The sequence below is a fragment of the Synchiropus splendidus genome, chromosome 13, assembly GCF_027744825.2.
Source record: "Synchiropus splendidus isolate RoL2022-P1 chromosome 13, RoL_Sspl_1.0, whole genome shotgun sequence".
NCBI lineage: Eukaryota > Metazoa > Chordata > Actinopteri > Syngnathiformes > Callionymidae > Synchiropus > Synchiropus splendidus.
Genome location: NC_071346.1, coordinates 14,342,617 through 14,368,226, shown reverse-complemented (window position 1 = coordinate 14,368,226; position 25,610 = coordinate 14,342,617). Strand labels below are relative to the sequence as shown.

Below are 25,610 nucleotides of genomic sequence, written 5' to 3'. Positions count from 1 at the left end.
CTTAAAAAGGTATCAGAGTATATACATAAAATAACAATGGCAATATTATTTAGTTACAAAGAAGTTTGGCAATGTCTGGATCTATACGGCAGAGTTGGGTGAAGTTAGCAGCCAGAGACGGACAAAGGAACAACAGAAACGTGAAGGAAAACATGGTTGTCACGGTAGATGAAACATCTAGAGAACATCTGAAAGACAGAATAAGAATCAAAGAATGGCAGTCTGTGCACGCTCATCGAAAATAGACAAGTAATCGCACTCATGGAGTACTGAAGTAGCAGTGAAGATATCATGGAAGAGAACTATGGTGGCTGACTTTTGAATAAATCAATCTCTGTAACAAAACCAAAACCGATCAGATTCACAAAGGAGAACACAGAAAGCTCGGAACATGATTGCAAAAGAGACAACAAACTGCAAAACATCACATACTGTACGTGTCTGTTGCAGCCAACGCCAATGTAGCTGTGCAAGGTTAGTCGGGTTTGCCAATAATAATTTGTTCACATTTGTTAATATGTTTTTCCCCTGACAGCCTGTGGGATTTGTTGTTATGTGAATTTGTTTTAGAGATTGTTCTCTTTGTTAATTTGCATCAGAGATTTTTTTTTTTGTTTCGCACCTCTCTTCCACCATGCAGAACAGTCGCACGGGGCAGAAAATAAAGAATCAAAGCAAACAAATTGCAAATTGTGGTCCAACTCACATGGATAAACAACAGACAAACAGACAGCACATGGCAGTCAGAATTAGCTCGCAGACTCTCTCTGCGAGAGAAAGAAGAGACATTACAGGAAGCATAAAACCAGAACAACTCTTGAAACTCTCTTTTGTTTCCATCTTTCTACAAGTGACATCCAACTTCCGACCGGGATCGGTTCCAAACAACCGGTCGTAAGTCAGATTGGACATAAGTCGAATGCCATTCAAAATAGCCAAAGCGAGGGTTATAGGTGCTACTGTAGTGGTAGATGGCTGTGTGAGAGTGAGATGCTGGGATGCTGTGCTGCCGTAACTGTCGTACGCGATGCCGGGCTGCTACGTGCTGCGGTGCCAAACATTGAATAAAAAAAAAGAAAAAAGGATTTGCTGGCTGTGGTCATAAGTATGGGTGGACCTAAGTTGAGCAGGTCGTAAGTCGGATGTTACTTGTACTTTGTTTTTAAATCTGATGTCCAATATTTTTATTTTGAACACTTTGCCCGTAGTTTTATTTACACAATGTCAGTGTCACTCACCTCAGATCAACTTGAGGTTAAGCCTGGTCAACTGTCGAATGTGCTTCTGCTTTTAAAATCAAGTCCAAAAGGTGGTTCTGATGATGAATTTTGAGAATCTGTCAGCAGACATGAGTGCATTAAGTTGTCGGTCTCTGCACCAATACATCTCTGAAACAGGCCGATAAAACATTGTCTTGTTTTATGACCACATGACACACTCATTTATTCATGTTTTTGTGTTGTTACTTAGCTAGACAGGACCACTTTGACTTGTGGTCCTGAAGTTCTTGGTGAAGGGCATGTCTGTGGATCTCTGCAGTGCTCAGCGATCTTTTTTCCACCATATTTTTAGATCCTCCTCCCTCTCAGCCCTCCTATTGTTTTAACACCTACTCACAGACTTCGGCTCATTCCCGGCTCTCATAAACAGCCACGGAGCTCCCTCATCTGTGTATACTCGGAGAGCATTGATCAAGCACCTGAGGGTCAGATGAAGCCAGGGATTAGACTCGTTGGCTCCTCTTATGCTCAAGCCCCCTCAGACCACTACAAATTAGGGATGAAAAGCAGCTTAGCGTGTTGCAGACACTACATGCAGATTATATGGCAGCCATCTTTGATAGTTATCGGTGACTATTAAGATTCTCTTTTTTTTCCGTCATGAGATCTTCCCAACCTTCTGATGCAGTCTTTCGTTTGGTGCACTAACAAGCAGCTCCAGTGGTCTTGAGGGAGCCACTGATCTGATTTGGGAGAATGATTTCTTTTTAATAGGCTTTCAGGATCCACTTGGATGGAGAAAAAAAGGGGAGTTTGCTTCATCCAAAATCACTTTGTTTAGCCGGCTGTCACCAGAGTCCACAAGTCCCCTGCTCAGTTGCTTCGGGCCAATCCGCCTTCCAATCTGTTGTTTTCTTTCAGTCATTAAGAGCGAGTCGTCACGTCTAAATGGTGTTTTGGAAGGAATCAAGGGCTGATGCAGATGTCTCTGCTGTCCTCTCCTCCCGCTAGGTTTGGTATCTCTGTCTCAGGCGCTGTGTTCGAGTGATGATTACTCCAATTCGCTGCTGCATCTGGATCTCAGCAAAAACCCAGGGCTCCTGTCTGGAGAGGATGCTACAGTGAGTTGCACACACACTTGTACACGCGCATGCTACTCAATAAACCCTCTTTGAAATTCACTGTCTGCCCATTAAATGTCTGGGGTACGTTTATCCTTTGTAAAGAATTGGTTTTCATGTTTTTTGTCATTTTGTGTGTCCGTTACAGAAAAATACCCAAGTAGGTCAAATGTTTTTATTCACTCATTGCTTCAAGTACGAATGTTCAATTGATCAGATGTGCATGCTGTATCGATTTGTCCTCCACACAGTAATGCAGTGCGCTGCAACATCAGAATCAACAATTCTTGCTGACTTTCTGATACATTCATGAACGACACAACAGAACCTGCAGATGCACATCCACTGATTTCCAAACCCTGTCTCTGCCACGTCAACATTCCGTCTTTCCCAATGTGCTACTAATGCATATTTAAAATCCCTGCGGAGAAATGTAGAGGAATACAATTACTGATTATTGCCATCATATGCTACACATTCTCACTCTCAACACCACATATTGACTCTCGTCTTTGGCCAATGTCGACGCGGAAGTGGGTTCAATTGAATCAAATGTTTTCTCCTCCTGTGGCATTTCATGACATTCAAGAAGAATGGTCACCTATCAGTGACTGGAGACTTGACTTGAGACTTGACAATTTTGTATGTTTCCGTTCTGATCTCCTGTTGGAGAGAGCGAGCCTTTATTGACCTTCATACATACATACAGTACTGTACATGCATACCCCATATGTGTAAGTACTCTTCTCAAACGCAGCGCCATCCATGGCTTAACCATGACCCCAACCGTTTTTTGGCATGGTGAAGCCCTGCTCATGGTGTTGGGACATGTTACGAAAAAAATAAAAGAAAGATTTAAGCATAAAACATGCAATGGAGAAGGCTGACTTCTGCCTCATGGACGACCACTTGATGGTTCTAGAGCAACGGCCCTTCTTCCCTGCAGAGAAAAAAAAGCCACTCTCTCACCGGTCACAATGTATTTTGATTTTCTGACCAGCTCCAGCAGAGCTTGGCCCCTACCGCTCCTCCTCATGCCGCGCAGTGCAGCAAGAGGCCGCTCTTCCCACCCACTACATCAGACGTGAACAGTGTTTGAGTGATCCCCTTCTTTTGGAATATTGATGCAATTTTTTAGGATCTTTTTTTTTTTTAATCAGTTTACTGGTTGTTAAAAAAGCACATTTAAAATTCCATAAGGGTCACAGAGTAAACTGTGACTGCTGTGAAGGACGATCATACCAAATGAAAGACTGATGACAATATATATATATATATATATATATATATATATATATATATATATATATATATATAGTTTTAGATGCATTTTATTTCAATATAAATAGCCCTATGGACCAAATATTCTAAAGGATATCTCTCTTTCTAAGAAATATTTTAAGGTAATTTATTTTGCAAATATGTTTTGCATTTTCTCTCAATGTATTTGGAGGAACAAAAAATACTAAGTAAAAATGATGAAAAGAAGAAACAAAGAGGGATTTTGTCTTGAAACAAAGAGCAAGTTATATTGACTGTTAATATTTTTTAATGGCTTAACGGTTAAAAAGAAACAGGACAAACACATTTAAAAAAAAAGTACTTGACATGAGGGCCTCAAAATACAGACGAAGATCTGCCTGCATGCATGTGGCCCCCTGGGCTGCACTTTGCTCAGGCCTACACTAAATGGCCATGATATTTAGTTTTATTTTTCAATCTGGTTCACAGATTGATAGATTTAATAATTGATAGATTTGATAGATTATTTCAATTATGAACCGACCCAGCAATGAAAACATATATTTGTTGTGGTGGGCGCCCTTTTTTGTGGCTTGAGCATCAGCCCCCCAAAACGTGTGCACATGAGTGTGTTATAGTCTAAGATCAAGAATGATGTTTCTTGGGGGCTGGAAGAGTAAAATCAGATCAGATAAATGAGTTGAGAAAATTAAGATGTGTATTAAAAAATAATAAAAGAATCAATTATGAATGAAGCAGGAAGGCAGGGTAACGTCTTAAAAAACCTTCAAAACTTTATAATTAGCTGAAGTTTCACCGCCCATGACCAGAAAAAGAGCAAATTAAACCAGCCTTTCTCCAACTGCTCAGACTGAGGACCATTACTTATTTAAAAATAATGAAAAATAGTGGACCATGTAGCTGTCAAATTATGGCTAAAACTGAAATAAACTGGAAACAGTCTGACATTGTTTCAAATCTAACACCGGGATGAGAATCTTCTACTAGCCCAGGGGCTACATTTGATGGCCCCCTGTCTTAACCCCGGTACGGTTGTTGTCAAATCTGATATTTTGTTCTCATCTCATGACACTGCATTACATCTGTTCCCATCTGTTTTTGGTGAATGAGGTGGAACATTCTTTCTGTAGGGTACGATTTTGGGTGATTTGTTTTCCTAACAATCCTGTCTTTGATTTAAAAAAACAAAACAAAAAAAAAACATTTTGATGTATAGAACAAAACCATCCTCCTTTCTCTTTCCACAGAACCTGTACCTGTTTTTGGCCCAGCCCAACTGCCTGGTCCACTTGGATCTGTCTGGAACAGATTGCACCGTGGACTCGGTTTGTAGTCTTTATTTATCTACCTACCCAGTGATCATATCTTTAAAATAGAATTTCAGGCAAATAAATAGAAGGGGATTGTGTGTCTGCATCACCTCTGCCGACTTCTACCAAGAGTTTCAGGAAAACAAGCAGCGCAGATGGAACCTGTCCCTTCATCAGCACACAGCTGTCGTCTTGTGTTTGAAGTCATCCTCCTTTTGTGGTCTTTTTTTTCTGCTATCACATCTTAATTTAGCATGTCTATGGCACAGACACACTCCCAAACGATTGCTCATAGAATTTCGTCACACCATGATTGTCAATTAATATCTAGTTACTGCTTCACTCAGACTCCGACACAGCTGTGATGTTACTCTACAAAACTGTCAGATGACTCCGATACAGACAGAAGAACAAACTTTGTTCAGTGATACTTAGGCCGAGGTCAATGCTTCGGACGTGTGGACGTGACTGTGAAACAAAGAGCTGGTATGGGGCTACATACAAGAGGGAGACAAACCCTAGTGATCAAGAAACAAGATTGACTCCTGATGCGGTTGCCATCGTCGATCAGTATTGTTTAATAGAGGCAGCACAAATAGTGGTCTGGATTCAGATGCGATGAATAGATGTTGGTGATGTAGCATCAGAATGTCTCTTTCAAGGGCCTATGAAAGTCAAGCCAAGTGCTGAAATGCACACTGTAGAAGAAGGACAGCTGCTGACTGGAGAGGTGTCTAGAGACGATGACCTCTGTCTGTTCGGGACATGAATGGAAAGGAAGGGCAAACCACTGCGTGGGTGAGATAGTGTCACACAAGCAATTTAATTTGTCCCAGGACTTCCTGGTATTGAAGGACTCACTTGTGCGTGACTGTGTGAGTCAAAACTTTTCCCTGATAGCAGCTTTGACTGAAGGTGAATCAGCTTTTATCTTCAGGTGTTTGAATAGGCAACATAGCGGTGGTTGTCAGTGTAGGTATGTCAGTCATACCTACACTTTTGTCATGGATAAAGGAATCTAAAAACTCATCGAATCAATGGGTGAGTAAGTACTTGTGCTACCATTAGTTGTAAAATTGACTATTTCTGTCCTGAATTCTCCTCACTGGCTCCCAGTCAACTGTCCCACTGATTTTAAAGCATTTCCACCAATTCAAAAATTGTTAAATAAGATCCAACCTGAAGTTCGATACCCTACAGTAAAACTCCACCTCATTCAGAACCCATTAGGAAGAACTGTCCATCCATGTTTTTGAAATTCACAGCATGTGTGATGGCCACATAATAGGACAATTTGCAGGAAGTGCGATTGTGAGACAAACCTTTTATCACTGTAGAATGTTGATTTCAGGCCTTGTACATACGGAATATAATTATCATTCACTTAAATAAAATCAAAGAAAGGCACAAAGCCCAGCAGTGCGCAGAAAAAATACATGGGCAATTACATTTCCTATAGGGGGACAGTACAAACTGTAACTAAGAAAGAGAGTGATGACTATGAAACGTAACGGAAAGCTACATTTGTGCTTTGGTAACAAAGACAAAATGGACCTTAAAACTTAACATGTAAGTAAGGCTACTTAGAAATGTAAATATGCCCTCATACGTATCAACTCAATGGACCAGATATTTAATAAATATAAAAAGGCAGTTTATTTAAAAAATATATTTTAATTTTCTTTCAATGTGTTTTGTGGAACAGGAAATACACCCATGGTAAATGAAGAAGGAGAAACAAAAGAGAAATGTTAATCTCAAAACAAGAAAATGTTATGTTTACTTTTGATCTAGTTAATAGCTTGAAAAGAAAAGATGAAATAGTCAGGAAAATTTGTACATATCACTTGTATTGTTTTGGTCTGACCTGAATAGAGCTCCAAAAATGCAGACACATGGCCACATATGGCCCCCGGGCCGCACTTTGCCAAGGTCTGCTGTATGCAGACTTTGAGTCACTAAGCATCACCAAAGCATCACCATGACAATGCTTGACTCCAAGGGCAACTAGGGACGTGATCAAAGACAGAGCAAATGTGAGACATAGTTCAGATAATCTTTGACTGTTGTTGAACTTCTCTTGGTGGGTCATCAGACGGTGGTATCACGGCATGGCTCTTCTGTGACTGGTGGCACGAGATTTTCAACCGTGGTCCCTACGCAGCACTTGCACAGCTTTTGTTTTTCAAATCACAGCCTTTGCTCTTCGAAATTTGCATGCCATTACATTGCGATGTCAATGGAACTGAACAGAATGTTCTGACTTGCCAGACAGTGGTTGTGTGAGGACAGACCTCGGCTCAGACACGGCAGAACACAACTCAGAGGGCACAAAAACAGCATCCAACCAATTTCCCCCAAAACTTGACTTAAACTTGATAAAAATGACGTTGAAGGTGCTCATCTTATATTCTCAAAACCTTTACTTGCATCCTACCACGCTGGGGTGCGTCTTAAAGCACTGCTGTCCATGCACTGAGTGTCATTCTAAATTACTTTCGTCATTGCATATGACATGCCTCCAAAAACACCCTCCTCTGTCGAAGCCTGTTGGTAGTTTCCCTCTTCTGTATTGTAAAGCAATTTTAAAGGTTTGGGCTGCCCAAACCTAAGATCCAAGAGGAGGCCCCATTTAAGATTGGCTGGCAGCTCAGTCATTGCAACAGTCGGGGGTCAGAAGCCATTAGTAAATAACATTAGCTTCCATTAAGTTGTGAGCTGTCCATTTAAGTGCAGTTTGTGAAACTCACCCTCAGTTAAAGTGTGCTCCAGTTTCACATTAAACACTTGAGCGATTGCATCTCTGCTGCTTATAAGTTCAGCAAACTTTTCTCATTTCTTAATCCATAGCCGGCTGCTCAGATTTATGAAAGACCTCAGACTTGACTGACTGACACTTTTTTTGTTTAACTATTGCCTATGACATTGGTCAATATATATGTACATGAGTAGCTTGCACATGCCCCACTTGCTCAGTCTAGAAATGTAAAGCAGACCTTCACCATCTCTTCATGTTGGCTGCATCACATTTGTCCGACCATGGCAGAGCGCTGCTGAAAAGTGCCTGATTGAATTATTAATAGGATTCTGTTTTAATCTGAGCTGACTTCTGACAACAGTCGATTCGTCAATTGAATTGATGGATTATGTTTCTGACGATGAATCTGTATCTGAACACTGTACACCAGCATCCAAGCAATAGGAGGAAAGGCAGAAGAAGAGGAGGTTTTTTTTTTTTTATGCCATTTTTGGAGCTTTTGTTGCACTGGGTCATTGATGCTGGTCTGTTTTCTGAGAGATAAAGAAAGTTTTTCAGAGGTTGATAAGAAATCTGAGACCTGCAATCTACATAATTGAAGGTTGTAATATGGATAATAATGCGTGGCATGGAAAATCCTACCTATTGTGGCTTTAATAAAGTGGGACGTTTGGTGTGTTTAAATGGTGAAGAAAGCGATTTGTAAATGGTTAAATTCATCTCTGTTCAAGCATGCTTGTTATTAGGGCCTGAATTGTGTTGTGGAAAATATTACTCTCATTATGAATGTTGATTTATTAAGCCTCCATGCGGAGGTCGGGATAAGTAGTGATGAAACAAAGCCTTTGGAACAGGACCATTAAGCAGGCATGCACTCTTCTCAACTTACTTTACCCATCAATATTTAATTTCAGAGGCATTTAAACCACTGAGATTTAGATTATACATTGTTGCAGATTATATTATATCTATTATGAATAATAGATTATGAACATTCTCTATAGGATTCAATCTAAAGTACACGGTGAGCTGTAATTTGGAGCACTATATACTGTACAGTACTATAGTAATTTGGTGCTGGATAAAGCAAATGATCTATTTCTACCTATTTCTCATTTTTATCAGTAGTAGTGTATGGAAAATGGACCCCAAATGCATGTAAACTAAGCATCTGACAGTAATGTCAGTAGGGAGGGAGAGGCTAACACATCCTCACTCCCGTGGTGTAATATATTGATGTTCGGAAAGTGGGCTTATGCCTCACATACTGATACAGAAAGCAGTATTCAGCATTCCATGTTGAGCCATGAGGCTTTCAACTGGAGCACATGTTCTGCCTTCTGCAGCACATCCTGATTTATTGACAACCTGCCGTGGGCAGCGCGTCACAGTATAGAAAAGACATAGGTTACTGTTAGGTAAGGCATCGGATGGTACTCCTGTCATGCTCTCATTAATAACAAGTGACAACCAGTGCAAGTCAGTGAGGAGAACTTCTGAATGTCTTCTGAATGTCCTCCTGTAAGTCTGGGTCAATATGCATTTGTACCGATTCAATATTTTCCCAATATTTAAATGCCGTTTTTATTTATGTTGCGGTATTGGTTTATATTGCAATTGTGATTTATTAATTTAAGAATAAATAATAATACAAATTAGCATCGTGGTTTCCCACAGAAATTTGGTGATTGAAGTGGTGATTGTGTTTGTATTTGTGTATTGATAAAGATATTTATGGCATATATGGTCCAGTGTCTACAATCCTTCAAAGCTGTTCTAAGGTGAGGACAAAAGAGGCTTTTGTCAGGCCGCACTTCCCATTTGCCTCATCTTTCTAGAGAAGGGACTATGTATGATCAAGTATGTATGATGAACGCAGTCTGTGGTGCACTCGCGAAATTGCACTGTGGAGTGACAGAACATAAAAGTCAGTCACAAGTATGAAACTTGTGTGTTTGATCGGCTGCTGTGTTCAACAGGAGATTCGCTTGAGCTCGGCTTCCCAACTGTTAACCAGGAAACTGACATATCTTGCCTCTATCATATTAAAAAATTCTGGACAAATATGTCCACATTTAACATTGTCATGAAAATCTTGCGATTATATTTGAGAATTGATTGTGTCCCTTTCCCCCGCCCAGTCTCCCTGCATCTATTTAAGCACCTGTACTGCACGCAACATGCAAACGTGGAAGGCTGCCTGTGTTGTCAGCAAAGGATGCAGAAGTCCACTTTCCCAACATCAATATATTAAGCCAAGGGAGTGAGGATGGGTTGGAGAAATGGAGCAGATCTGTCCTCCCCCAATATTGAAACACAAAACCAATCATTGTTGATATTAGAGTGCAGAGAAAATAAGCACTCCCTTCATGGGTACAGAATGCAGTCAGGCACACTGTAGTTTGCTTTACTTTGAAATGGAATTCCAAATACATCTTTTACTATGAAAGCAATGATGGTCTTTTTGTCTGTTTTTTTTTAAGAATAACTTAGCATTGTTTGTCGCAATATTTTGTTTTAATAATGACTATGATTTTCACACTTACAGTACCGTGATGGAATTGAGTTGATGTGGATTCTAGAAAATATTGTTCAAGATTTCCCTTCTTACTGAAGGTGCAGATTCTGGTCTGTGTGATTTTTTTATATTGTGAACTCTGTTGCATTTACTTAGTTCAGCAGTGTCCACTGGTTCAAGAATTCACTGCGCTGTCAGTTTGTACGACAATCACAAAAACACAGGATTTAGAAATGAGGCATTCTTTTTCTTAAGGAAATTTAGTTTCAACATTTCTATAGTCTGTCCATTCTGTAAGACTTGTGCGGTGTGTCTGTGGTCAGCTCTGGTTCTTACTAACACTCCATTATTCCTATTGCAGTTGTTTGGCGCATTGCTGCGTGGCTGTTGTGCCGATCTCTCCTACCTGAACCTGTCCAAGAACTCCTTCTCTCACAGGTGGGTGTTGCAAATCTCCACTCTCACTGTGCATTTTGTTTTTCCTTTGATTGTCATTGTGCCTCACAAGCGAAATTAGCGTGTGCACTCAATTTGTTCTCCTCATTTGTTCCACCTGGCTTCTCCGTTCAGACGTGGGTGTTCGGCTTTCTTTTATGTGCGCTTACCAGTTTGTTGGGTTGCTGTTGTGTCTCTCTGCAGCTCATGCGTGCCCTGGGGTCATTTGTGACTGAACTACAAGTGTGTGTACTTTCCTACAACTTATATTACCATTGGGGTCTCATCTTGAACAGATTTTGGGTAGAAAAGTTTGTAAAAAATGCGTCTAATTTCAGATGACAATTATCGTCTGACTCCAGAGGCACCAGCACCTTCATCTTTGCACCCTCTGTTTTGTTTGTATCATCTGTATTCATCTATTACTTTCCTTATCTGGCGCTCCACCTTTTCCTCTGTTTCACCTTGGATTCTTCGTGTGGAAGCGCTACTTCTGTCTCTTGTTAGATTTCAGGGACAAACAACTTCCTTCATGTCTGGACGACCACCAGGCTTCCTACTCTTTGATTAAAAAACAAACAAAAAAAAAACAAACAACAGCATACTCTTCTGCCTTCAAACCTTCCTATGCATATCATGAATTTCAAAAGCAGTAAACATAAAAAGGCCTGGTTTACTCTTGGTATTTTGTTTCTTAAATAATAACAATGACATAATAATAATTATAATTCTCTTATTATTGTTGTGTAGCATGACTACAACTATGTCAAACACAAGGCAACAGGACCACAAGCTGCTCCTCTGTCCTTGGAGGAAAGGGGGTAATAGGAGCCTTAAAAATGACAGCCACTAGGCCATTGATGTGGATGTTTCTATTCAAGTTGTCAAAAACAGACTAGATCGGCATGAGGGATTGATGTGGGGCCTGTGCTCACCATGCTGCCTGGTCCACATTTTCTGGGCAACATTAGATTCAGCAGTGCGAGATTGGTGCATTTCAGTTTAGGGCTTATTCACCTGTGTGTCTGAAGGTGCCATTGAGGACAGTAGCAGACCTCTGTCTGTTTGATCGACACGTTACCTAGAGTTGCCTGGCTGCCATCACCCACTGGCGTGAAATCCTCAGACCCACGCTCTGACCAAACGCTTCTGCAGGAGACTCCGGGCTGCCTCTAAAGCATGATGCTCGTCCTCATGTGACCCGAGCTAGTCAGCAGTTCATGCATGGGGGAGGCGTCGATACTGCGACCAGCCTGCTGATCCAACTGAGCACCTATTGACAATGAAGAATAATTCCTTTCACTTCCGTCATGAAGAATCACAGGAGTGGAAAGTCCCTCAAGAGACCATCCACTGTTTAATCAGGAGAGGTCCTGGGAAGTGCTTACAGGCTGGTGGCTGAGCTGTGTGTTAAAAACTACATTTTCGCAGCTACGGCGCCAGTGAAAAATGACTGGATGAGATAAAATTCACACCAACTGAAACTCACATGGCAACAGCACATACAGATGTCGTATACCCTGTCATTTAGTGTCACTGTATTTTCACTGTATTCTCTGAAGCAGAAGCTTTACTTATGTCAGTGTAAACATAAACAATCATGGAGAAAGCATGCAGAAAGTGTGGTGTTTTTTGGACTGATGTGGAAGTGGGATTTTAGTGTCCACAGACCCTAACAGTGGTTATAGGCTTCACTGGATGAAGGCATTTCTCGCATCATCACCAGAGATCAAAGGACAAACACTTTATCACTTATTGCTGTGAAACGCCCGCTTTTCCCACTCGTTTTTGTCAAAAGTTGTCGATGTTAGATCGCCCTGTAAATGAACACTACCTCTAACGTTAAACTGTGGTGAATTCTGTCGTTTATATCAACATGTAACTGCACCTTTTTTTGCCTCAGCACAAGTGTTTTAATTCAACAGGGGAAGAAGTAGATCTCTCAGATAACTCTGGTACAGTTGCCATATTACGCCACCGTACATTGGATATGGAAGATGAGCATGTTCACCATTTCGATGGGGATTATTAACCATAACTGTGGTTGATTTTATAATGTTAGAATTGACTTTATGTGAAGAGCAATAGTGTTGTTTTAAGTTGGTGTAGTTCTTCAGGGCTGACTAAATGGGGCCGTATTTGTATATCAACCTGTGTAGCTCCAGAATGCTGAAGAGAGATAGGGAATGAGAACCACAGATTTGGGGCATTTGTTGCATGTGAATATCTGCTTTGAACAAGGTCTGTGACTACAGTATTAACTTTGAGTGTGTATCATCCACTGGAGGTGTTTGGTTTGCCCTGGGAAGACACCCTCACTCTCTTATCTCCTCTGAGATTAAACGCATCCTGTCTGACTCTAAATGTGGTCAGAACCTGAAACGGGGTTATGCAGTTCATGAATATTTAACAGACCTTATCGTGTGTACAAGATGGTGAGCAGCGACCCACAAACACGTATGGCGCCCTGCTACTGATGATGAGTATGAGAGAGACAGACGCCCATTTGTGTCTACGCTTCATGACAAATGGGTCAAAGCCGACCCAGCGTTCCACTCACCAGGAGGTTATCTCAACAGCGCTCTCCTAATATGGCTCAGTAGCTCCATGTCTCATGTGGATCCTTCTTGTTCTATCTTGTGAATTATTATTTCCCATCTTTTAATCATGTTGCTATTTTTTTAATGCTGGGTAAATGGTACAGAGCTGTAGCATTCTCTTACTGTAATGAGGCTAGTGTGTTTTACAAGTGGGCTGGAATCACATTGTGGAAATCAGACTGAAATCGCTATATCCAGTGGACGTTTCTCTACATGGAGGCATTATGTCATCATTTGTTTTATTACTGAAGAAGTGAATCGAGAAGAAGCAGCCGAGTGATTTGTCATCGTGGCTGCACACTGTCCAATTTCTGGTCAGAGGCGTATCAGAGCTGCTGACCGGAGAGCGCAGCAGTTTTCATGGTGCGACTTAAACCAAAGCAAAAGTCTGTCTGTCCGTCTAAATCAACTTGTATTACTCTGATGTTTTGATTCTGTCCTGGTCCACAGCAGGAAATTCTTTTTTTAGACACACGTCTGGGAGGTTAGTCACAATTAGAAAAGTTAGGGCCCAAAACTCTGGGAGCCCATGCTCAACAGGAATTCATGTGTGTTGTGGCTTTGAACGTTTTCCTGAGGTGCTGATGGTCACATTTATGCTCAACATTACGTGCAGGTCCAGATTCGGACAGAGTCTTCTGTCTGTGCTCTTTATTCATTTCATCAGTACCATCGGAAACTGTGGGGGCAGTGTTGCTGTTACTACCCTATATGTAGCTTTAATAAAACACGAAGAAGACAATGGCGGAAATTCTCTGTCCCTTCGCGATATACAGTACTTACCAGACTCTGCGACCACCGCCTCCTACAACGCTGCCGCTGTTTCTTCTTTTGTGCAAGACGTACACTACTGATCCTTCTTGTACAGTCTCCATGTTGCTTTTGGGGTTTGTTGTTGTCAAAAACGTTTTGACTCTGGAATGCTCTCCCTTGTGGGAAGCATGTGACCAGGTAACAATTTTGTAAAAGGAGCATAAAGAGGCCTTCGATATCATGTGCGACAACTTCCAGTCAAGGCACACAAGATCGCTGAACATAGGACTTGATAACTTTTGAGATTATGCCTTGTTGTCTGTTTCCATTTTCTGCTCCTGGACTGGGTTCCCCCCGACAGCTTGCTTTATGGAGTTGCATTTTGGAACGGGATTCCTTTGAATAAGTGCTTTCTTTACCACTATATGTCATTATATCTTGCTACATTGACCAGTCTCCACGCCAGTTTCCCATCTGCGGTGCCTTCGTTGTTGATTTTTATTTGCACTCTGGTGTTTGAGTTCCGCTTGACAAGGCTGAATTTTCCACAATCTACACAACAATATTCTCAATATTCTTCTTTTTTTCATGCAGACTCTGTAAGAGTGTGCGTGTGTGAGAATGTGTGTGTGTGTCTAAGTGCCTCATTACTGAAAACAATACCCAGGTGTGGGTGGAAACACACAGAGCGGTAAAAAGCCATTTTTTTTTTTCTGTGGTGAAGGTAAACAACAAATCAGCCGCCCTGTGAGACGTTGTTAGAAGTCCTGGAAATTGAAAAGAAAACCCATGCTTCCAGAACACGTCTGCAGCCTTCTGCATCGGCCCTCAAGTTGATTCCATGTGCAGCCGCCTCTGAAATGACTTGATTGACCGCTGCTGAACTGAGCCAAAGCTGGTTTTCTACATCATGAATATGCAGGAGATTTTCTCTGGTCAGTTGCATGATGCCGTTTAGAGTATGCACCACCCCGAAGACGGCGTAATTGGTGCGGTTTGGGCATTAAATCTTTACCTGTTTTTACTTTAATGACCTAAATGTCGCAAGGAGCATCTGCTTTTCACAAAAAAAAAAAATCATCTTGTCACATCTTCCTGCCATCTGTTGTCTCCACCTTTTCTATTTTGGCTGCTAAGCCTGCACTCCTCGGTGTGCAGGACTTTAATCTTGTCTCTGCCTTTTCCAGGAAAGCAAGAGATTCGTTGCCTACATTCCGCCAGTTCTTCAGCTCCGCGTTCAGCCTGACCCACGTCAGCCTAGCGTCTGTGAAGGTCCCTCCTGATTCACTCAGGTGAGTCACAAAAAAAATAAAAAATTGACAGAAGGCTGTGAAGCGCATGGTTGAAGCAGTGGTGCATCGCCAAGTTTTTGAGGATGAGCTTGGTTGGTTTCAGGAAATTGTGTTGGTGGAATTGACAACTATGGTGGCAGCAGTCTATTGCATCACTTTTTATGATTATTCTAGAAGAACATGCATTTCCATAAAAGTCATTTGGAGTTTTCACACCTTAAATTCCAATGACTAAGTAATGGCTTTGCTGAAGTGTTTCAGATATTTTTGCATCTAATTTAATCTACAATGGAGTGAAAAAGTGAATAACCCAGTTGAATACAATTCGTAGGTTCGGTTGGACATTTTCTTTTGAAAGATTCTTCCAGTTCTTCTCAGTGGAAAGTCAAAAAAGCTTTACATGTTTTAAATGAGCTGGCTAGCCACGTTTTTCTGGATAACTTGTGAACTTAATTTTGTGAACATTTTCTTTTCTCTAAACGTAACTCACATATGGATTTCAACTAGTTTATAAATGTCTAATCTATGAACCTGAATAAATAGATCATACTCTTTGCTATGGAGCGTTGTTTTTACAGGTTTTGCTGCTCCCTTTTGAGCTTAACTAAACTTGTGTCATGTATTTGTTGTATTTGTGTGATTTTGATTGAATGGATCATGTTTGCATGTTCATTTCTCAGACCTCAGTAAGTCTATTATCTGGGATTGACTACAAAGAAAACGTATAGAGTCTGTTGTAACCTAAAATACATGCACTTCCACCATGATAAGTCCACTGACCTTGCGCACACAGAACCCACCTATGCCTGCGCTTATTTAAACGCAACATCATTCCTAACTGAACAAATTCCACTTGTGCAGTGAAGATAAACACTGCTGTCTCTTCCACCAGTTCTGTCTCCTCCAGAGCAGAGCACACATTTGCTGGATTGCTGAAGCTTGGATGCAAATGAAAGAGAATTTGGCGGTCTGCGCATCAATAACTAAGAATCCAAATTTTGCCTATGATTTCAGGAGCATCGGGAAGTTTGTCCTGGTTCCAATCGATCAATCAATCCAAACGCTCAAAGCCAAAATGTAGTAAAATGTAAGACAAGATAAACAAAAATGTTATGAAGGGAAAACAAAAACCAAGGTACTGAGACCTTAAGAAATTCAGGTCATCTCATCTCATTCGAATGAGAATTGAGATTTCTTTGTGGGGTAAAGCTTTGGGACTCCAGCTAACCACAGTGATCTGTAAATGTTGAAAACATGGATCATGTGTCATGTTCTGTTCCATGACATCATGAACCTTCTAGGGAGTCCAGCTGACCAAAATGACCCTAAGAGCGCTGCAAGGACTCTTCCAAGAGGCCAGAAAACACTCCACAACAACATACAAATGTCTGCAGGCCTCACTCGCCTCAGTTGAGGTCAGTGTTATTGACACCGCCAGAAGAAAGAGTGGCAAAAGTGGTCATCGGGGTGGAGGACGATAAACACTGCAGACCTAAAAGAACATTAAGGCCGTCTCAAAAACATCTTGATAATCTATGGACCTCAAGCCGAAGGGAAACTGGGTTCTGCTGCGGGACAATGATCCTAAACATACCCACACGGAATACTTTGTTGTGGCCTTGTCAAAGTCCTGATGGGAGTCCTGTTGAGATGATGTTAGGAAAACTGCAAAATAAGTGTGACACACAGGGCCATGTAGGGTTGGGTTTTATCATTTTGAAACTGCATTTTTGTCTAGTACCTAAATTTATTTGATGATCGGGAACATTCAAGTGTGACTAACGTTGAAAATAAAATAACATCAAAGGGGCAAACACTTTTTCACACCACTGTTTTAATAAAATGGTGTTTGGGGTTTATGAAGTGGATTTCTCTTGGTCACCACAATCTCTTCAATTGTTTGAAAGAGAGGGTCTTGACTCACTCACTTGTGTTGTATTCAAGCTTTGTTGTCAAAGTGTTCACCACAGTCCACCAGCTTCTTGGACAACCTTTTTGTCCTTTAAATTTTTTATTGAGGCAAGGTTGAAAGAAACATTCCAAAGCATCATTTTCTTCACGACTAGATTTTGATTCATCAGTGATTCATCTAAACACGCATGGTTAGCGCAGTTGACAAATAAATCATGAATCAACAATAATAGTTCCTCTGCAGAAACCAGTGGCCCTGTATTTTTTCACCCAGGGTAAACACATACAGTATGTGTCAAATGAGCTCTTGTCTCTCAGCAAATATATATTCATGATGAACAGGTGATCTATGATTGTGGTTCTGCAGTTGTGCGCACAACTCGTTGCCAAGTCGCGTCGATTTGTTGATGTCATGTTTTTGTTCTCACGTCTTGTGTGTTTTATGCAGTTGGCGATTGATCCCACTTCAATGAGCCAACCGTCAAAAACAATCTTTTGTAGTGTGCAAAAGCTGCTGACAAATTTAGGACTATGTGGGGGAGGAAATTCCCCAATGGGCCACTCGTTCTAAAAATGCACCTGCTCTTGATGTTGCTTGATGCACCAGTCTGAAAAACTGAAGAGGCTCTGTGCAGTGTGGTTGGGATTTTTTAGAATCCCATCAGTTATGCACCAGGAAGGGATTTTTGTCAGGTATTAACAGCAGCAGCATGTGAAGGGAATATTGTACACCTTTTTTTAAAACATGCAGTGTTTTTATTTGGGAGGCACAACCTTGTGCTAAGAGATTTGATTCTCCGTTGTGTCAACAAATTTGAAACAAACAAGGATCGCACACACACACACACACTCACAAAAAGCAAAAACTGTGTGTCATCAGACGCTATGAAAAAGTGTGTCAGATAACAAAACACCAAAACTATGCTTAAGTAAAGCTCCATAACATTTTTGGATAATGGAGTTCGCCGATTAGTTCTTCTTCTAGTCTAAATGTGGTGCTGTGATCTGAGAATTCCATTACTCTGCTTCAGACGTGGGCACGGTGTGGCCCTTTGCCATTTATGTGGCCCACATGAGGCCACAGAACATTACTTAGAAATTGTACTTGTACTTTTCACAATTCATTATCATAAGAAATCTAAAAATTGGTTGAAGCTACTAATACATTAAACTGAGCATTTATGCTTTGAAAGAATCAAAATAATGTATTTGTACCTCAAAATAGTCAGTTAAAAATAATACGGGAGAAAGAATATTGTTTACCAGTGATTTATGAGGTGTCATGAAAGAGTTTTGCAGGGTTGATGAAACTGTGTCCAAATTTTCTGAGGCCACTAGATTTAAATAGGTTTCAAAATGTTGTGAGGTGTCTTTGAATTACTTATTCAAGTACAAACTTTATACAGCAGACAGTGCCACCTGGTGGCCTCTGAAAATCAGGACACTGTTTCATGAAACCTCATCAACCCTTCAATGATGTGTTATGAAACCCATCTTGAATGTTTACCTTTAAGAGCTGTTCCTAGACATTCACCATTAAAAAGATTTGTATTTATATTTGAGAATCGTTGTCTAAAACTCTGAAACATGTAATTTTATTTATTTTTTATGCATATTTTTCACCAATTTTAAATTATGCTAAGGACTTTTTCTTTTGCCGTTTTAGCGTGATGGCGTCACAGTCACTGTATGTTTAGTGGAGGATATTTAGTTACCCACTCCAGCTCTGTCTTTGCTGGTGTCCTGTCCATTCTTTATATTCAATCTGTTGAAAGATCATCTCATTCTGTCAATTGCTTTATTTTGAGCATTTTGGAAACCAAATACTAAAAAGCAACTGTGTTTTCTGACTATTATTGTGATTAAACAGGTGGACCAAATGTTGCACACAGACCTTAAGCGTGTGCACAGATGGTCGCAGTCTTGTACACAAACAAACACTGTAACATCTAACACCATACCACACTTTTATCCGACAAACAACAGATGAAGAGGTTAAATAAGTTCGAATTGTTTATTGGTTATCAACGTCTCCATTCTGTTTCTTCTCTCACCAACTATCCGATGTAGTCACAGCACTTGTCCATGTACTTTTATGTTTCCAATGAGGATGAATTGACTGATGAAAAAGACAGACCATTCGCTGGACAACCCCTGTGAAGGCGGCTTGCTAGCAGGTCGTATCTTCCTCAAGTTCTGTGGTCTGTCGATTATGATCTCTGTTTGGGTCATCGCCAATAGGTGGATTTAAGGGTGTGTCTTCACTGCCCAGGACCTTGCACCTCGGGTGGCATTTTCCAGGGCACATCGGAAGTGGGGCATTTGCCCATTTTACCCAGTGCTCCTTGCCGAATGACAGAGTACATGTGACGGACATGATAAAGTCTCGGGGCACCATTATGCTGCTTGCAACATGACCGACTTTGGGATGGGTCAGTGATGATCCCGGAGGCGTACAAATACGAGTGACAGGCGTATCACTGACGGCTGTTTCCGTGTTGGGTCCACGCTGACTGTCCTTTTGTACCAAGATGAGATCCTCAAACACAGCGGGACATATGCTGGTGCAGCGTGTCTCTCTTACGACAGAGAGGGAACACAGTTGCGGCTATCCAGAGAAATTGGATCAGCCTTTGATCACACATACAATTTGTGTATGATTCAGTTTGCCTGCTCGGGTTTGTGTTGATTATTCTTGCTTTGTTCTCATTGCACTGTGTAATGTGTAAGGATTTCACATCTTACTCTTCCAGTTGAAGAATTTGTTTTGAGTGTCTTCATTTTTCTGTTAATGAAATGAAACGCAGTAGGACCGGAATGTGCAACAACCAGCTTACACATTTGGCAATGTATTTTTGTCATCTTAAATGAGATTTATGGAGGTGGTGAAGGAGGACATGAGGTTTGTAGGTTTGAGAGAAGAGGAAGCAGAGGACAGGGGGAGATGGAGGAGGATGATCTGCTGTGGTGACCCCTGAAGGGAGAAGCCAAAAGAAAAAGAAGAAGAAATGTGGTTCTTGACTTGTTTAAATTTATTAGAAGTTTTCAAGATGCGTTCCGTCAGCTAGTTGGCTGAACCTGATGTGAATACTGTGGTGACTAGCACTAGGAGGCTTAAAGGGTCCATGATATGGTTCAGTAACTTTGTATATATATGCAGTTTGAAATTATCTTATAACATCAACAAGGTTGGTTATGTTAAATTCAAACTCTAAATAAGTATAAAACTCTTTCCAAATGAAAGCAATTTGAGCAAAGTGTTAAACTAAGCCTGATCCTGAGACTTGCCTTGATGACATCACCAGTAAGACCCAGTCAGATGTTCCGTGTGGTGTCACTGTAAACAAGCGCATCCGCTTCGACATCAGCAATGAAAATGAGTGTCCTTATTGCACCAGTGAAAGTGTCTGCTATACATGAATCCTGAAACCTTCCAGCCATTGGTTTCTAATAAAAACAAACCACTAAAGATGAAAGCTTTGTATCAAAACGGCGTTGAGAAGTCAAAACTGTCCCGGGAAATAGAAAGTCTCATTGTTTACATTTTATGCTGTGATGTGAAGTGTGTGCACAACAGCCAGACAAATGGGGTGTTTAAGTCGACAAAGTATAATTTCCAATGCTTTTTCTTTCATGTGACAGCTTAACCATACTATGTTTAAATTTGATATATTGATAAATGTAATTTATCGCTGTTGTGGAGCATCTCAAATTGTTCCCCTGTCAGACCCTACATCCTCTGACAAGCTCGTGTCATCACGTCCAGTACAAATAAATGAAGCTCAAATAAATAGGTCTTCAGTCTTTTGTCAGCATGAACCAAAAATAATCTTCGCTGATGTTGCTCACAACTTCCTCCGCTTCAGTGTTCAGTGCAGTCAGTTGTGCTCATTTATCGAGTTGCTTCCTTTGATTCATCAGTCATCAGATGGCGCCGGTGTTATCGCCTACCGATCATCGCTCTTGTCTGCATCGTGATCTCAACAAAATGATATCCAAGTGTTTTGTACACATGGAAGGAAAACAGCACTCCGTCTGTACAATTCCGTCGTGGTTGAATATATCTCATAGACCCTTGAATTGAGAAAATAATGGTCGAAAATAATCTAGAAATTAGAAATGCTAATGTCGAAATTCGAAATTGTCCCAAATCTCTGACCATTCAATGGCTAATGTCTAACAAGAGCAAGATAATCTATTGTATTGAAAGCAGAGAATAGCTCTTTTCCAATGATTTGGGCAGCAAAACGGCTTAAAGGCCCAGCAGGGTGGGGATCCTCAAACCCACTTTTTCATGTCCCTCCCATGTTCCCTCTCCTCTCATCGAGGGCAAGTTATTAGTCAGATTTGGATTCTGGTTAAGTGTGTGTGTGTGTAGTCAATAATGTAGAAGGCGCTAAATCAAAAAGAATATTGAAAGAAGGTGACTGAACTGGCTCAAACATAGTCTGTAGGGAGCGAATACACAGCCTTGAAAAACTAGGTCGTGAATTATGTGCATCTGGTTTTGACAATTGGAATCACAGCACTCGTGTAAAGGGTAAATATGGGTCTCTGGCTTTGGAATAGTAAAATGATTTTAGCATTGATTTGTATTCCATCAAAAAAAAAGGTTGAGGGTCCAGCTGCTGACTGTTAATGGCATTGTGCAAGCTCATCATATTTTCCTGGCTCATGTGTTCATGCCAGGAATGACTCGCATACACACCCATCTGATGGTGAGACAAACAAAACCAACTGCCAGGAGCAGCGGAGACGACAGCGCTGCACGGTGGAGCCGAGCCAACGTAGATAGACACCCCCTTTGGCGCGATGCTCATTACCTACTCCAGGTGCATAACTGATGAATGAGTGTTCATTACGCGCACCCAACTGCCTGTGCGGCCTTAATGTGCCGATTCGCCGCGCTCACTGCCGCGCTTGTTTAAAGCTGTAAGGATCAATTACAGCTAGCCTCTTGGGTTCGTATGAATACAAGAATGACTGGAACATGTGCTGGGGGTTCTTCTTCTGAAGTTGGTTGAGCCCCTTTACCTTTGAAGTTGTTTTAGCTACGCATGACAACAAATGCAGCCACACAGCACACCCGAGACTACTGCAAGTAAATATGTGGAGCCTCTACCATGAGATGAACTGCATATCTCCCGTCTACAGGAGAAGTAAATCAAACACGCTGATGCATCTCTAGCTATTTATTGATTATTATAAATCCACGCACTGCAAGATGGTCTTTTGGTGCTTCATAGGGCGGAAGTAGAATGACTTGGAAGTGGTTATGTAACCACTATGTTAGCCAACTGTCGACGTACTATACAAGAACTATAGAGTGCCCCGGAATATTAGCCACTCACACGAAATTGAAGAGGGAAAATAGATCTTGTTCGTACATGAGCCACTTTGGTCTATAAGCCGCGGGTGCAGTGGTGCTGTCTTCTTCGTAGAAAGGTCAGTGGTGCACTGGCTTAAAAATGCATGAGGATCACTTATAAGCTAGTTTTGGGGTCCAGCATGGAAACTGACTCATGAAACAAACTGGACAATGTCCTGAACTTGAATGAACTCGCCCCACCTTTATTTACATTTACACACCTGCGTGTCCGAAAGGTAAACAAAAGGCCTCTGATTTCATTGGTTTGATGTGACTGGGCTCAATATTTTGGCACATGACACTGTAATAAGCCGCATTCAAACTGAGGGAAAAAAAGTAGCAGCTTTTACTTAAGAAATGACGGCATTAATTAATTTATTTTTCAAATTAAAAACCACTTCCTGTACAAACAGGTGATTTAGTTATTGTGCCCATGAGGTCCCAGAGAGGACAGAAAAAAAAACAAAAAACGGAAGAGTAGCTCTGGGCTGGATGTTCGGACAGCGAATGGCTTCAGGCGACAAGGTGAATAAACCAGTTAAGCATGGAAACTGAGGGGAACTGAACTTTTGATTCCTGTTTCTGCTTCAATAAAGCTTGATCTTCCTGTTTACAGAAACCAATCTACCTGTCTTCCAATTACCACCGATGGTTAAGTTCAATAATAAAGACGCTCTTATAAAACTAAAAATACTGCTGCCTCTGGGGAGAACTCACTTCACATTCACAGTGTTTCCAGTTTATGTAGGTGAGTAAGGAGTTGTGCGCTGGTTCTTAAGTGTGAAGTGTATGGCACCCTTGGCCCACACCTGCTAAGGAAAATCTCTCTGTACAATCCTGCTGAGTCAACCAGCTTAATGTGGTTTCTGAAGTGATTTTTGTTTGTTGTCCATCAATTGTTTTCTTCCGGGTGAACATATCTTCCCATCGTGTTACCTCAACCAAATGACTGCTCTTTCTTTTTTGTTGTCTGTTCCAGGGCTCTGTTCCTTGGTTTGTCCAACAACCCTCACATATCTGATTTACACCTGGACATCAGCAGCTGCGAGGTACACCGCAGCGTCCCATGCTGTGGCTGTAAAAATTCATTGTTTGCATTGACAGGCCTTTAAGCTCTTGTGTTTTCCTCCCCACAGTTGAGGTCAGCCGGGGCTGGAGTGATCCAGGAGCTGTTCCCTCGTGTTACTTGTGTGGGGACGTTAGACATTTCTGAAAACGGTAAAAAATATATAGCAATAGAGCTGTTACAGAAACGGAGTGTCTTATTAGGCCTGGTGGATGTTTAATAATCTCCGGAAATTAATTTGAAACTTAAGCAAGGTGCGATTAGGCAAGATTTAATCTCCACATCTGGTCATCTCTCTGCCTGGGATTTGCATAGAAGACCAGCTTTTCAAAAATACCTTCTGTCTGCATTACCTATGCTATGGCCAAGCCTTCATTTGCTGGGAAAACTTTGGAAAAAAAAACAAAAAAAGCAAAGTACAAATTACAAAAAACGAGTGTTCAGTTATTCCTTTAAATTGCATATATTAAAAAGTGGAATATTTTGGAATATATACTTTCATTTTATGTGCACAATCCCAAGTTTATAGATTAAGAAACATGCAATCATGAAATTGTTCATTATGCATCTTCTTTTTTATTGATTTAACTTGGGGGAAAATAAATAACGGCAATTGTTGGAGCGAGTTTGATCAGAAAGACATTTTCATTCAACTGAATAGTAAATATACATGTGGATTGTTATGGGGACAACACAAATAAAAACAAAAATAACTTATGAATGAATATTGAAAAGGTGCAAGGTACAAATTAAAAAAGCATGTGGACAGAAATTTGTCGGAATTATGGCATCATCATCAATATCAGTTTCCCTTTGTCCACTCGAGGGCCATGTAAATAAAGAGTGGGACCATGTTTTTGCGCATATCTGACCTTATGCTGACATATGGGCTGAGCAACAAGTCCAACGTCTGTTCGGTGCACGACTCTTAAATGCAGGGCTGATGTGTAGCACCATGCTCCTGTTAGCTCTTCATATATTTTTCTTTATATTGTCTATTTTGGTGTTTTCACATTAATATCCTGGAAAAAAATTCCACAAGCAAATTTAAATTACCGGTCTGCCAGCGTTTAGTAATTTCCCAACCACTTAATATTATGCAAATATTTCAGTGAGCCCTGATTCACAGCTCCTGGAGCGGCCATTTATCATGCTATTCTGAAATAAATTGTCAATTACGCTTTTTATCTCTCACTCACCCGGGCTTGTTTGAGTCTTTTTTTAATGAATTGCGGCCTATTTTTCACAGTTTGGTTAACCAACCCGCGAGACCTCATTTAACTGTGGAATCATTTTTTTCGTATTAGATTTCTCCTTTTTAAATACGAATATTTCTGGCATTTTTCTGTCACTATTTCAGCAGCAAAATGTGATAACACGCCAGGCTCTTGGTTTAGATGAGCCATGCACTAACATGCAGATGTCTTTGTGAATGGATGCTAAAACAAAAAGCTATTTCTTCCAGACTACTGATGGCTTTAGTCATACTTCAGCTCCATCATGAGAGAAAATCCCCTTTCCTCTGTCCTTCTCAGAAACGAAAACAAATTCAAGTGGCGGCAAACCCTCTTTACTCAGACATTAACTTTCATTCAGCGCAGGTTAAAGCGCCGAACGCTGTCTCTTCACTCCGGTTGTGCGCCGTCATGCCCCAGTTTCCTGCATAATAATGATCCAGTTGAACAATAATGGCTCGTAAGCTCTCTGAAGCCGATGTTTTGCAATCCAGATGAGCTTTTTGCTGCTTAAAATAACTTTCCATTGTATTAGCTTGTGGTCATAAATACAGACTTGGATTGTGGGTAATGTTGAACTATGTAAATAATGGATAGAAATCAAGTCATGTGAGTGAATTAAAATGGTAATCCAGATCACTGCAACAATGTTTTTTTTAGGTCAATAAGGTGCATTATTAATTTTGTTTTTCATTGTTTATTTATTTTAACTTGGTCAGACAAAATGCTCTTTATGAAATAAAGAAGAAAGTGGTATTTT

The 25,610-nt window shown here is 40.8% G+C and overlaps 1 protein-coding gene across 12 annotated transcripts in view; it reads left to right on the top strand.

Moving 5' to 3' along the window:
• carmil3 (capping protein regulator and myosin 1 linker 3) overlaps nucleotides 1–25,610 on the top strand; it is a 117,488-nt gene that overhangs the window by 56,642 nt on the left and 35,236 nt on the right. For all 12 annotated transcript variants that reach the window (XR_008416477.1, XR_008416476.1, XM_053884381.1 and 9 more), the window contains exons 13-18: nucleotides 2,232–2,341; nucleotides 4,852–4,929; nucleotides 10,552–10,628; nucleotides 15,166–15,270; nucleotides 23,529–23,598; nucleotides 23,686–23,767. Coding sequence is in view for 10 of the 12 variants with exons in the window: in XM_053884381.1 (XP_053740356.1) it covers nucleotides 2,232–2,341; nucleotides 4,852–4,929; nucleotides 10,552–10,628; nucleotides 15,166–15,270; nucleotides 23,529–23,598; nucleotides 23,686–23,767 (522 nt within the window). In the remaining 2 variants the exon portion in view is untranslated. The remainder of the gene's footprint in view (nucleotides 1–2,231; nucleotides 2,342–4,851; nucleotides 4,930–10,551; nucleotides 10,629–15,165; nucleotides 15,271–23,528; nucleotides 23,599–23,685; nucleotides 23,768–25,610) is intronic.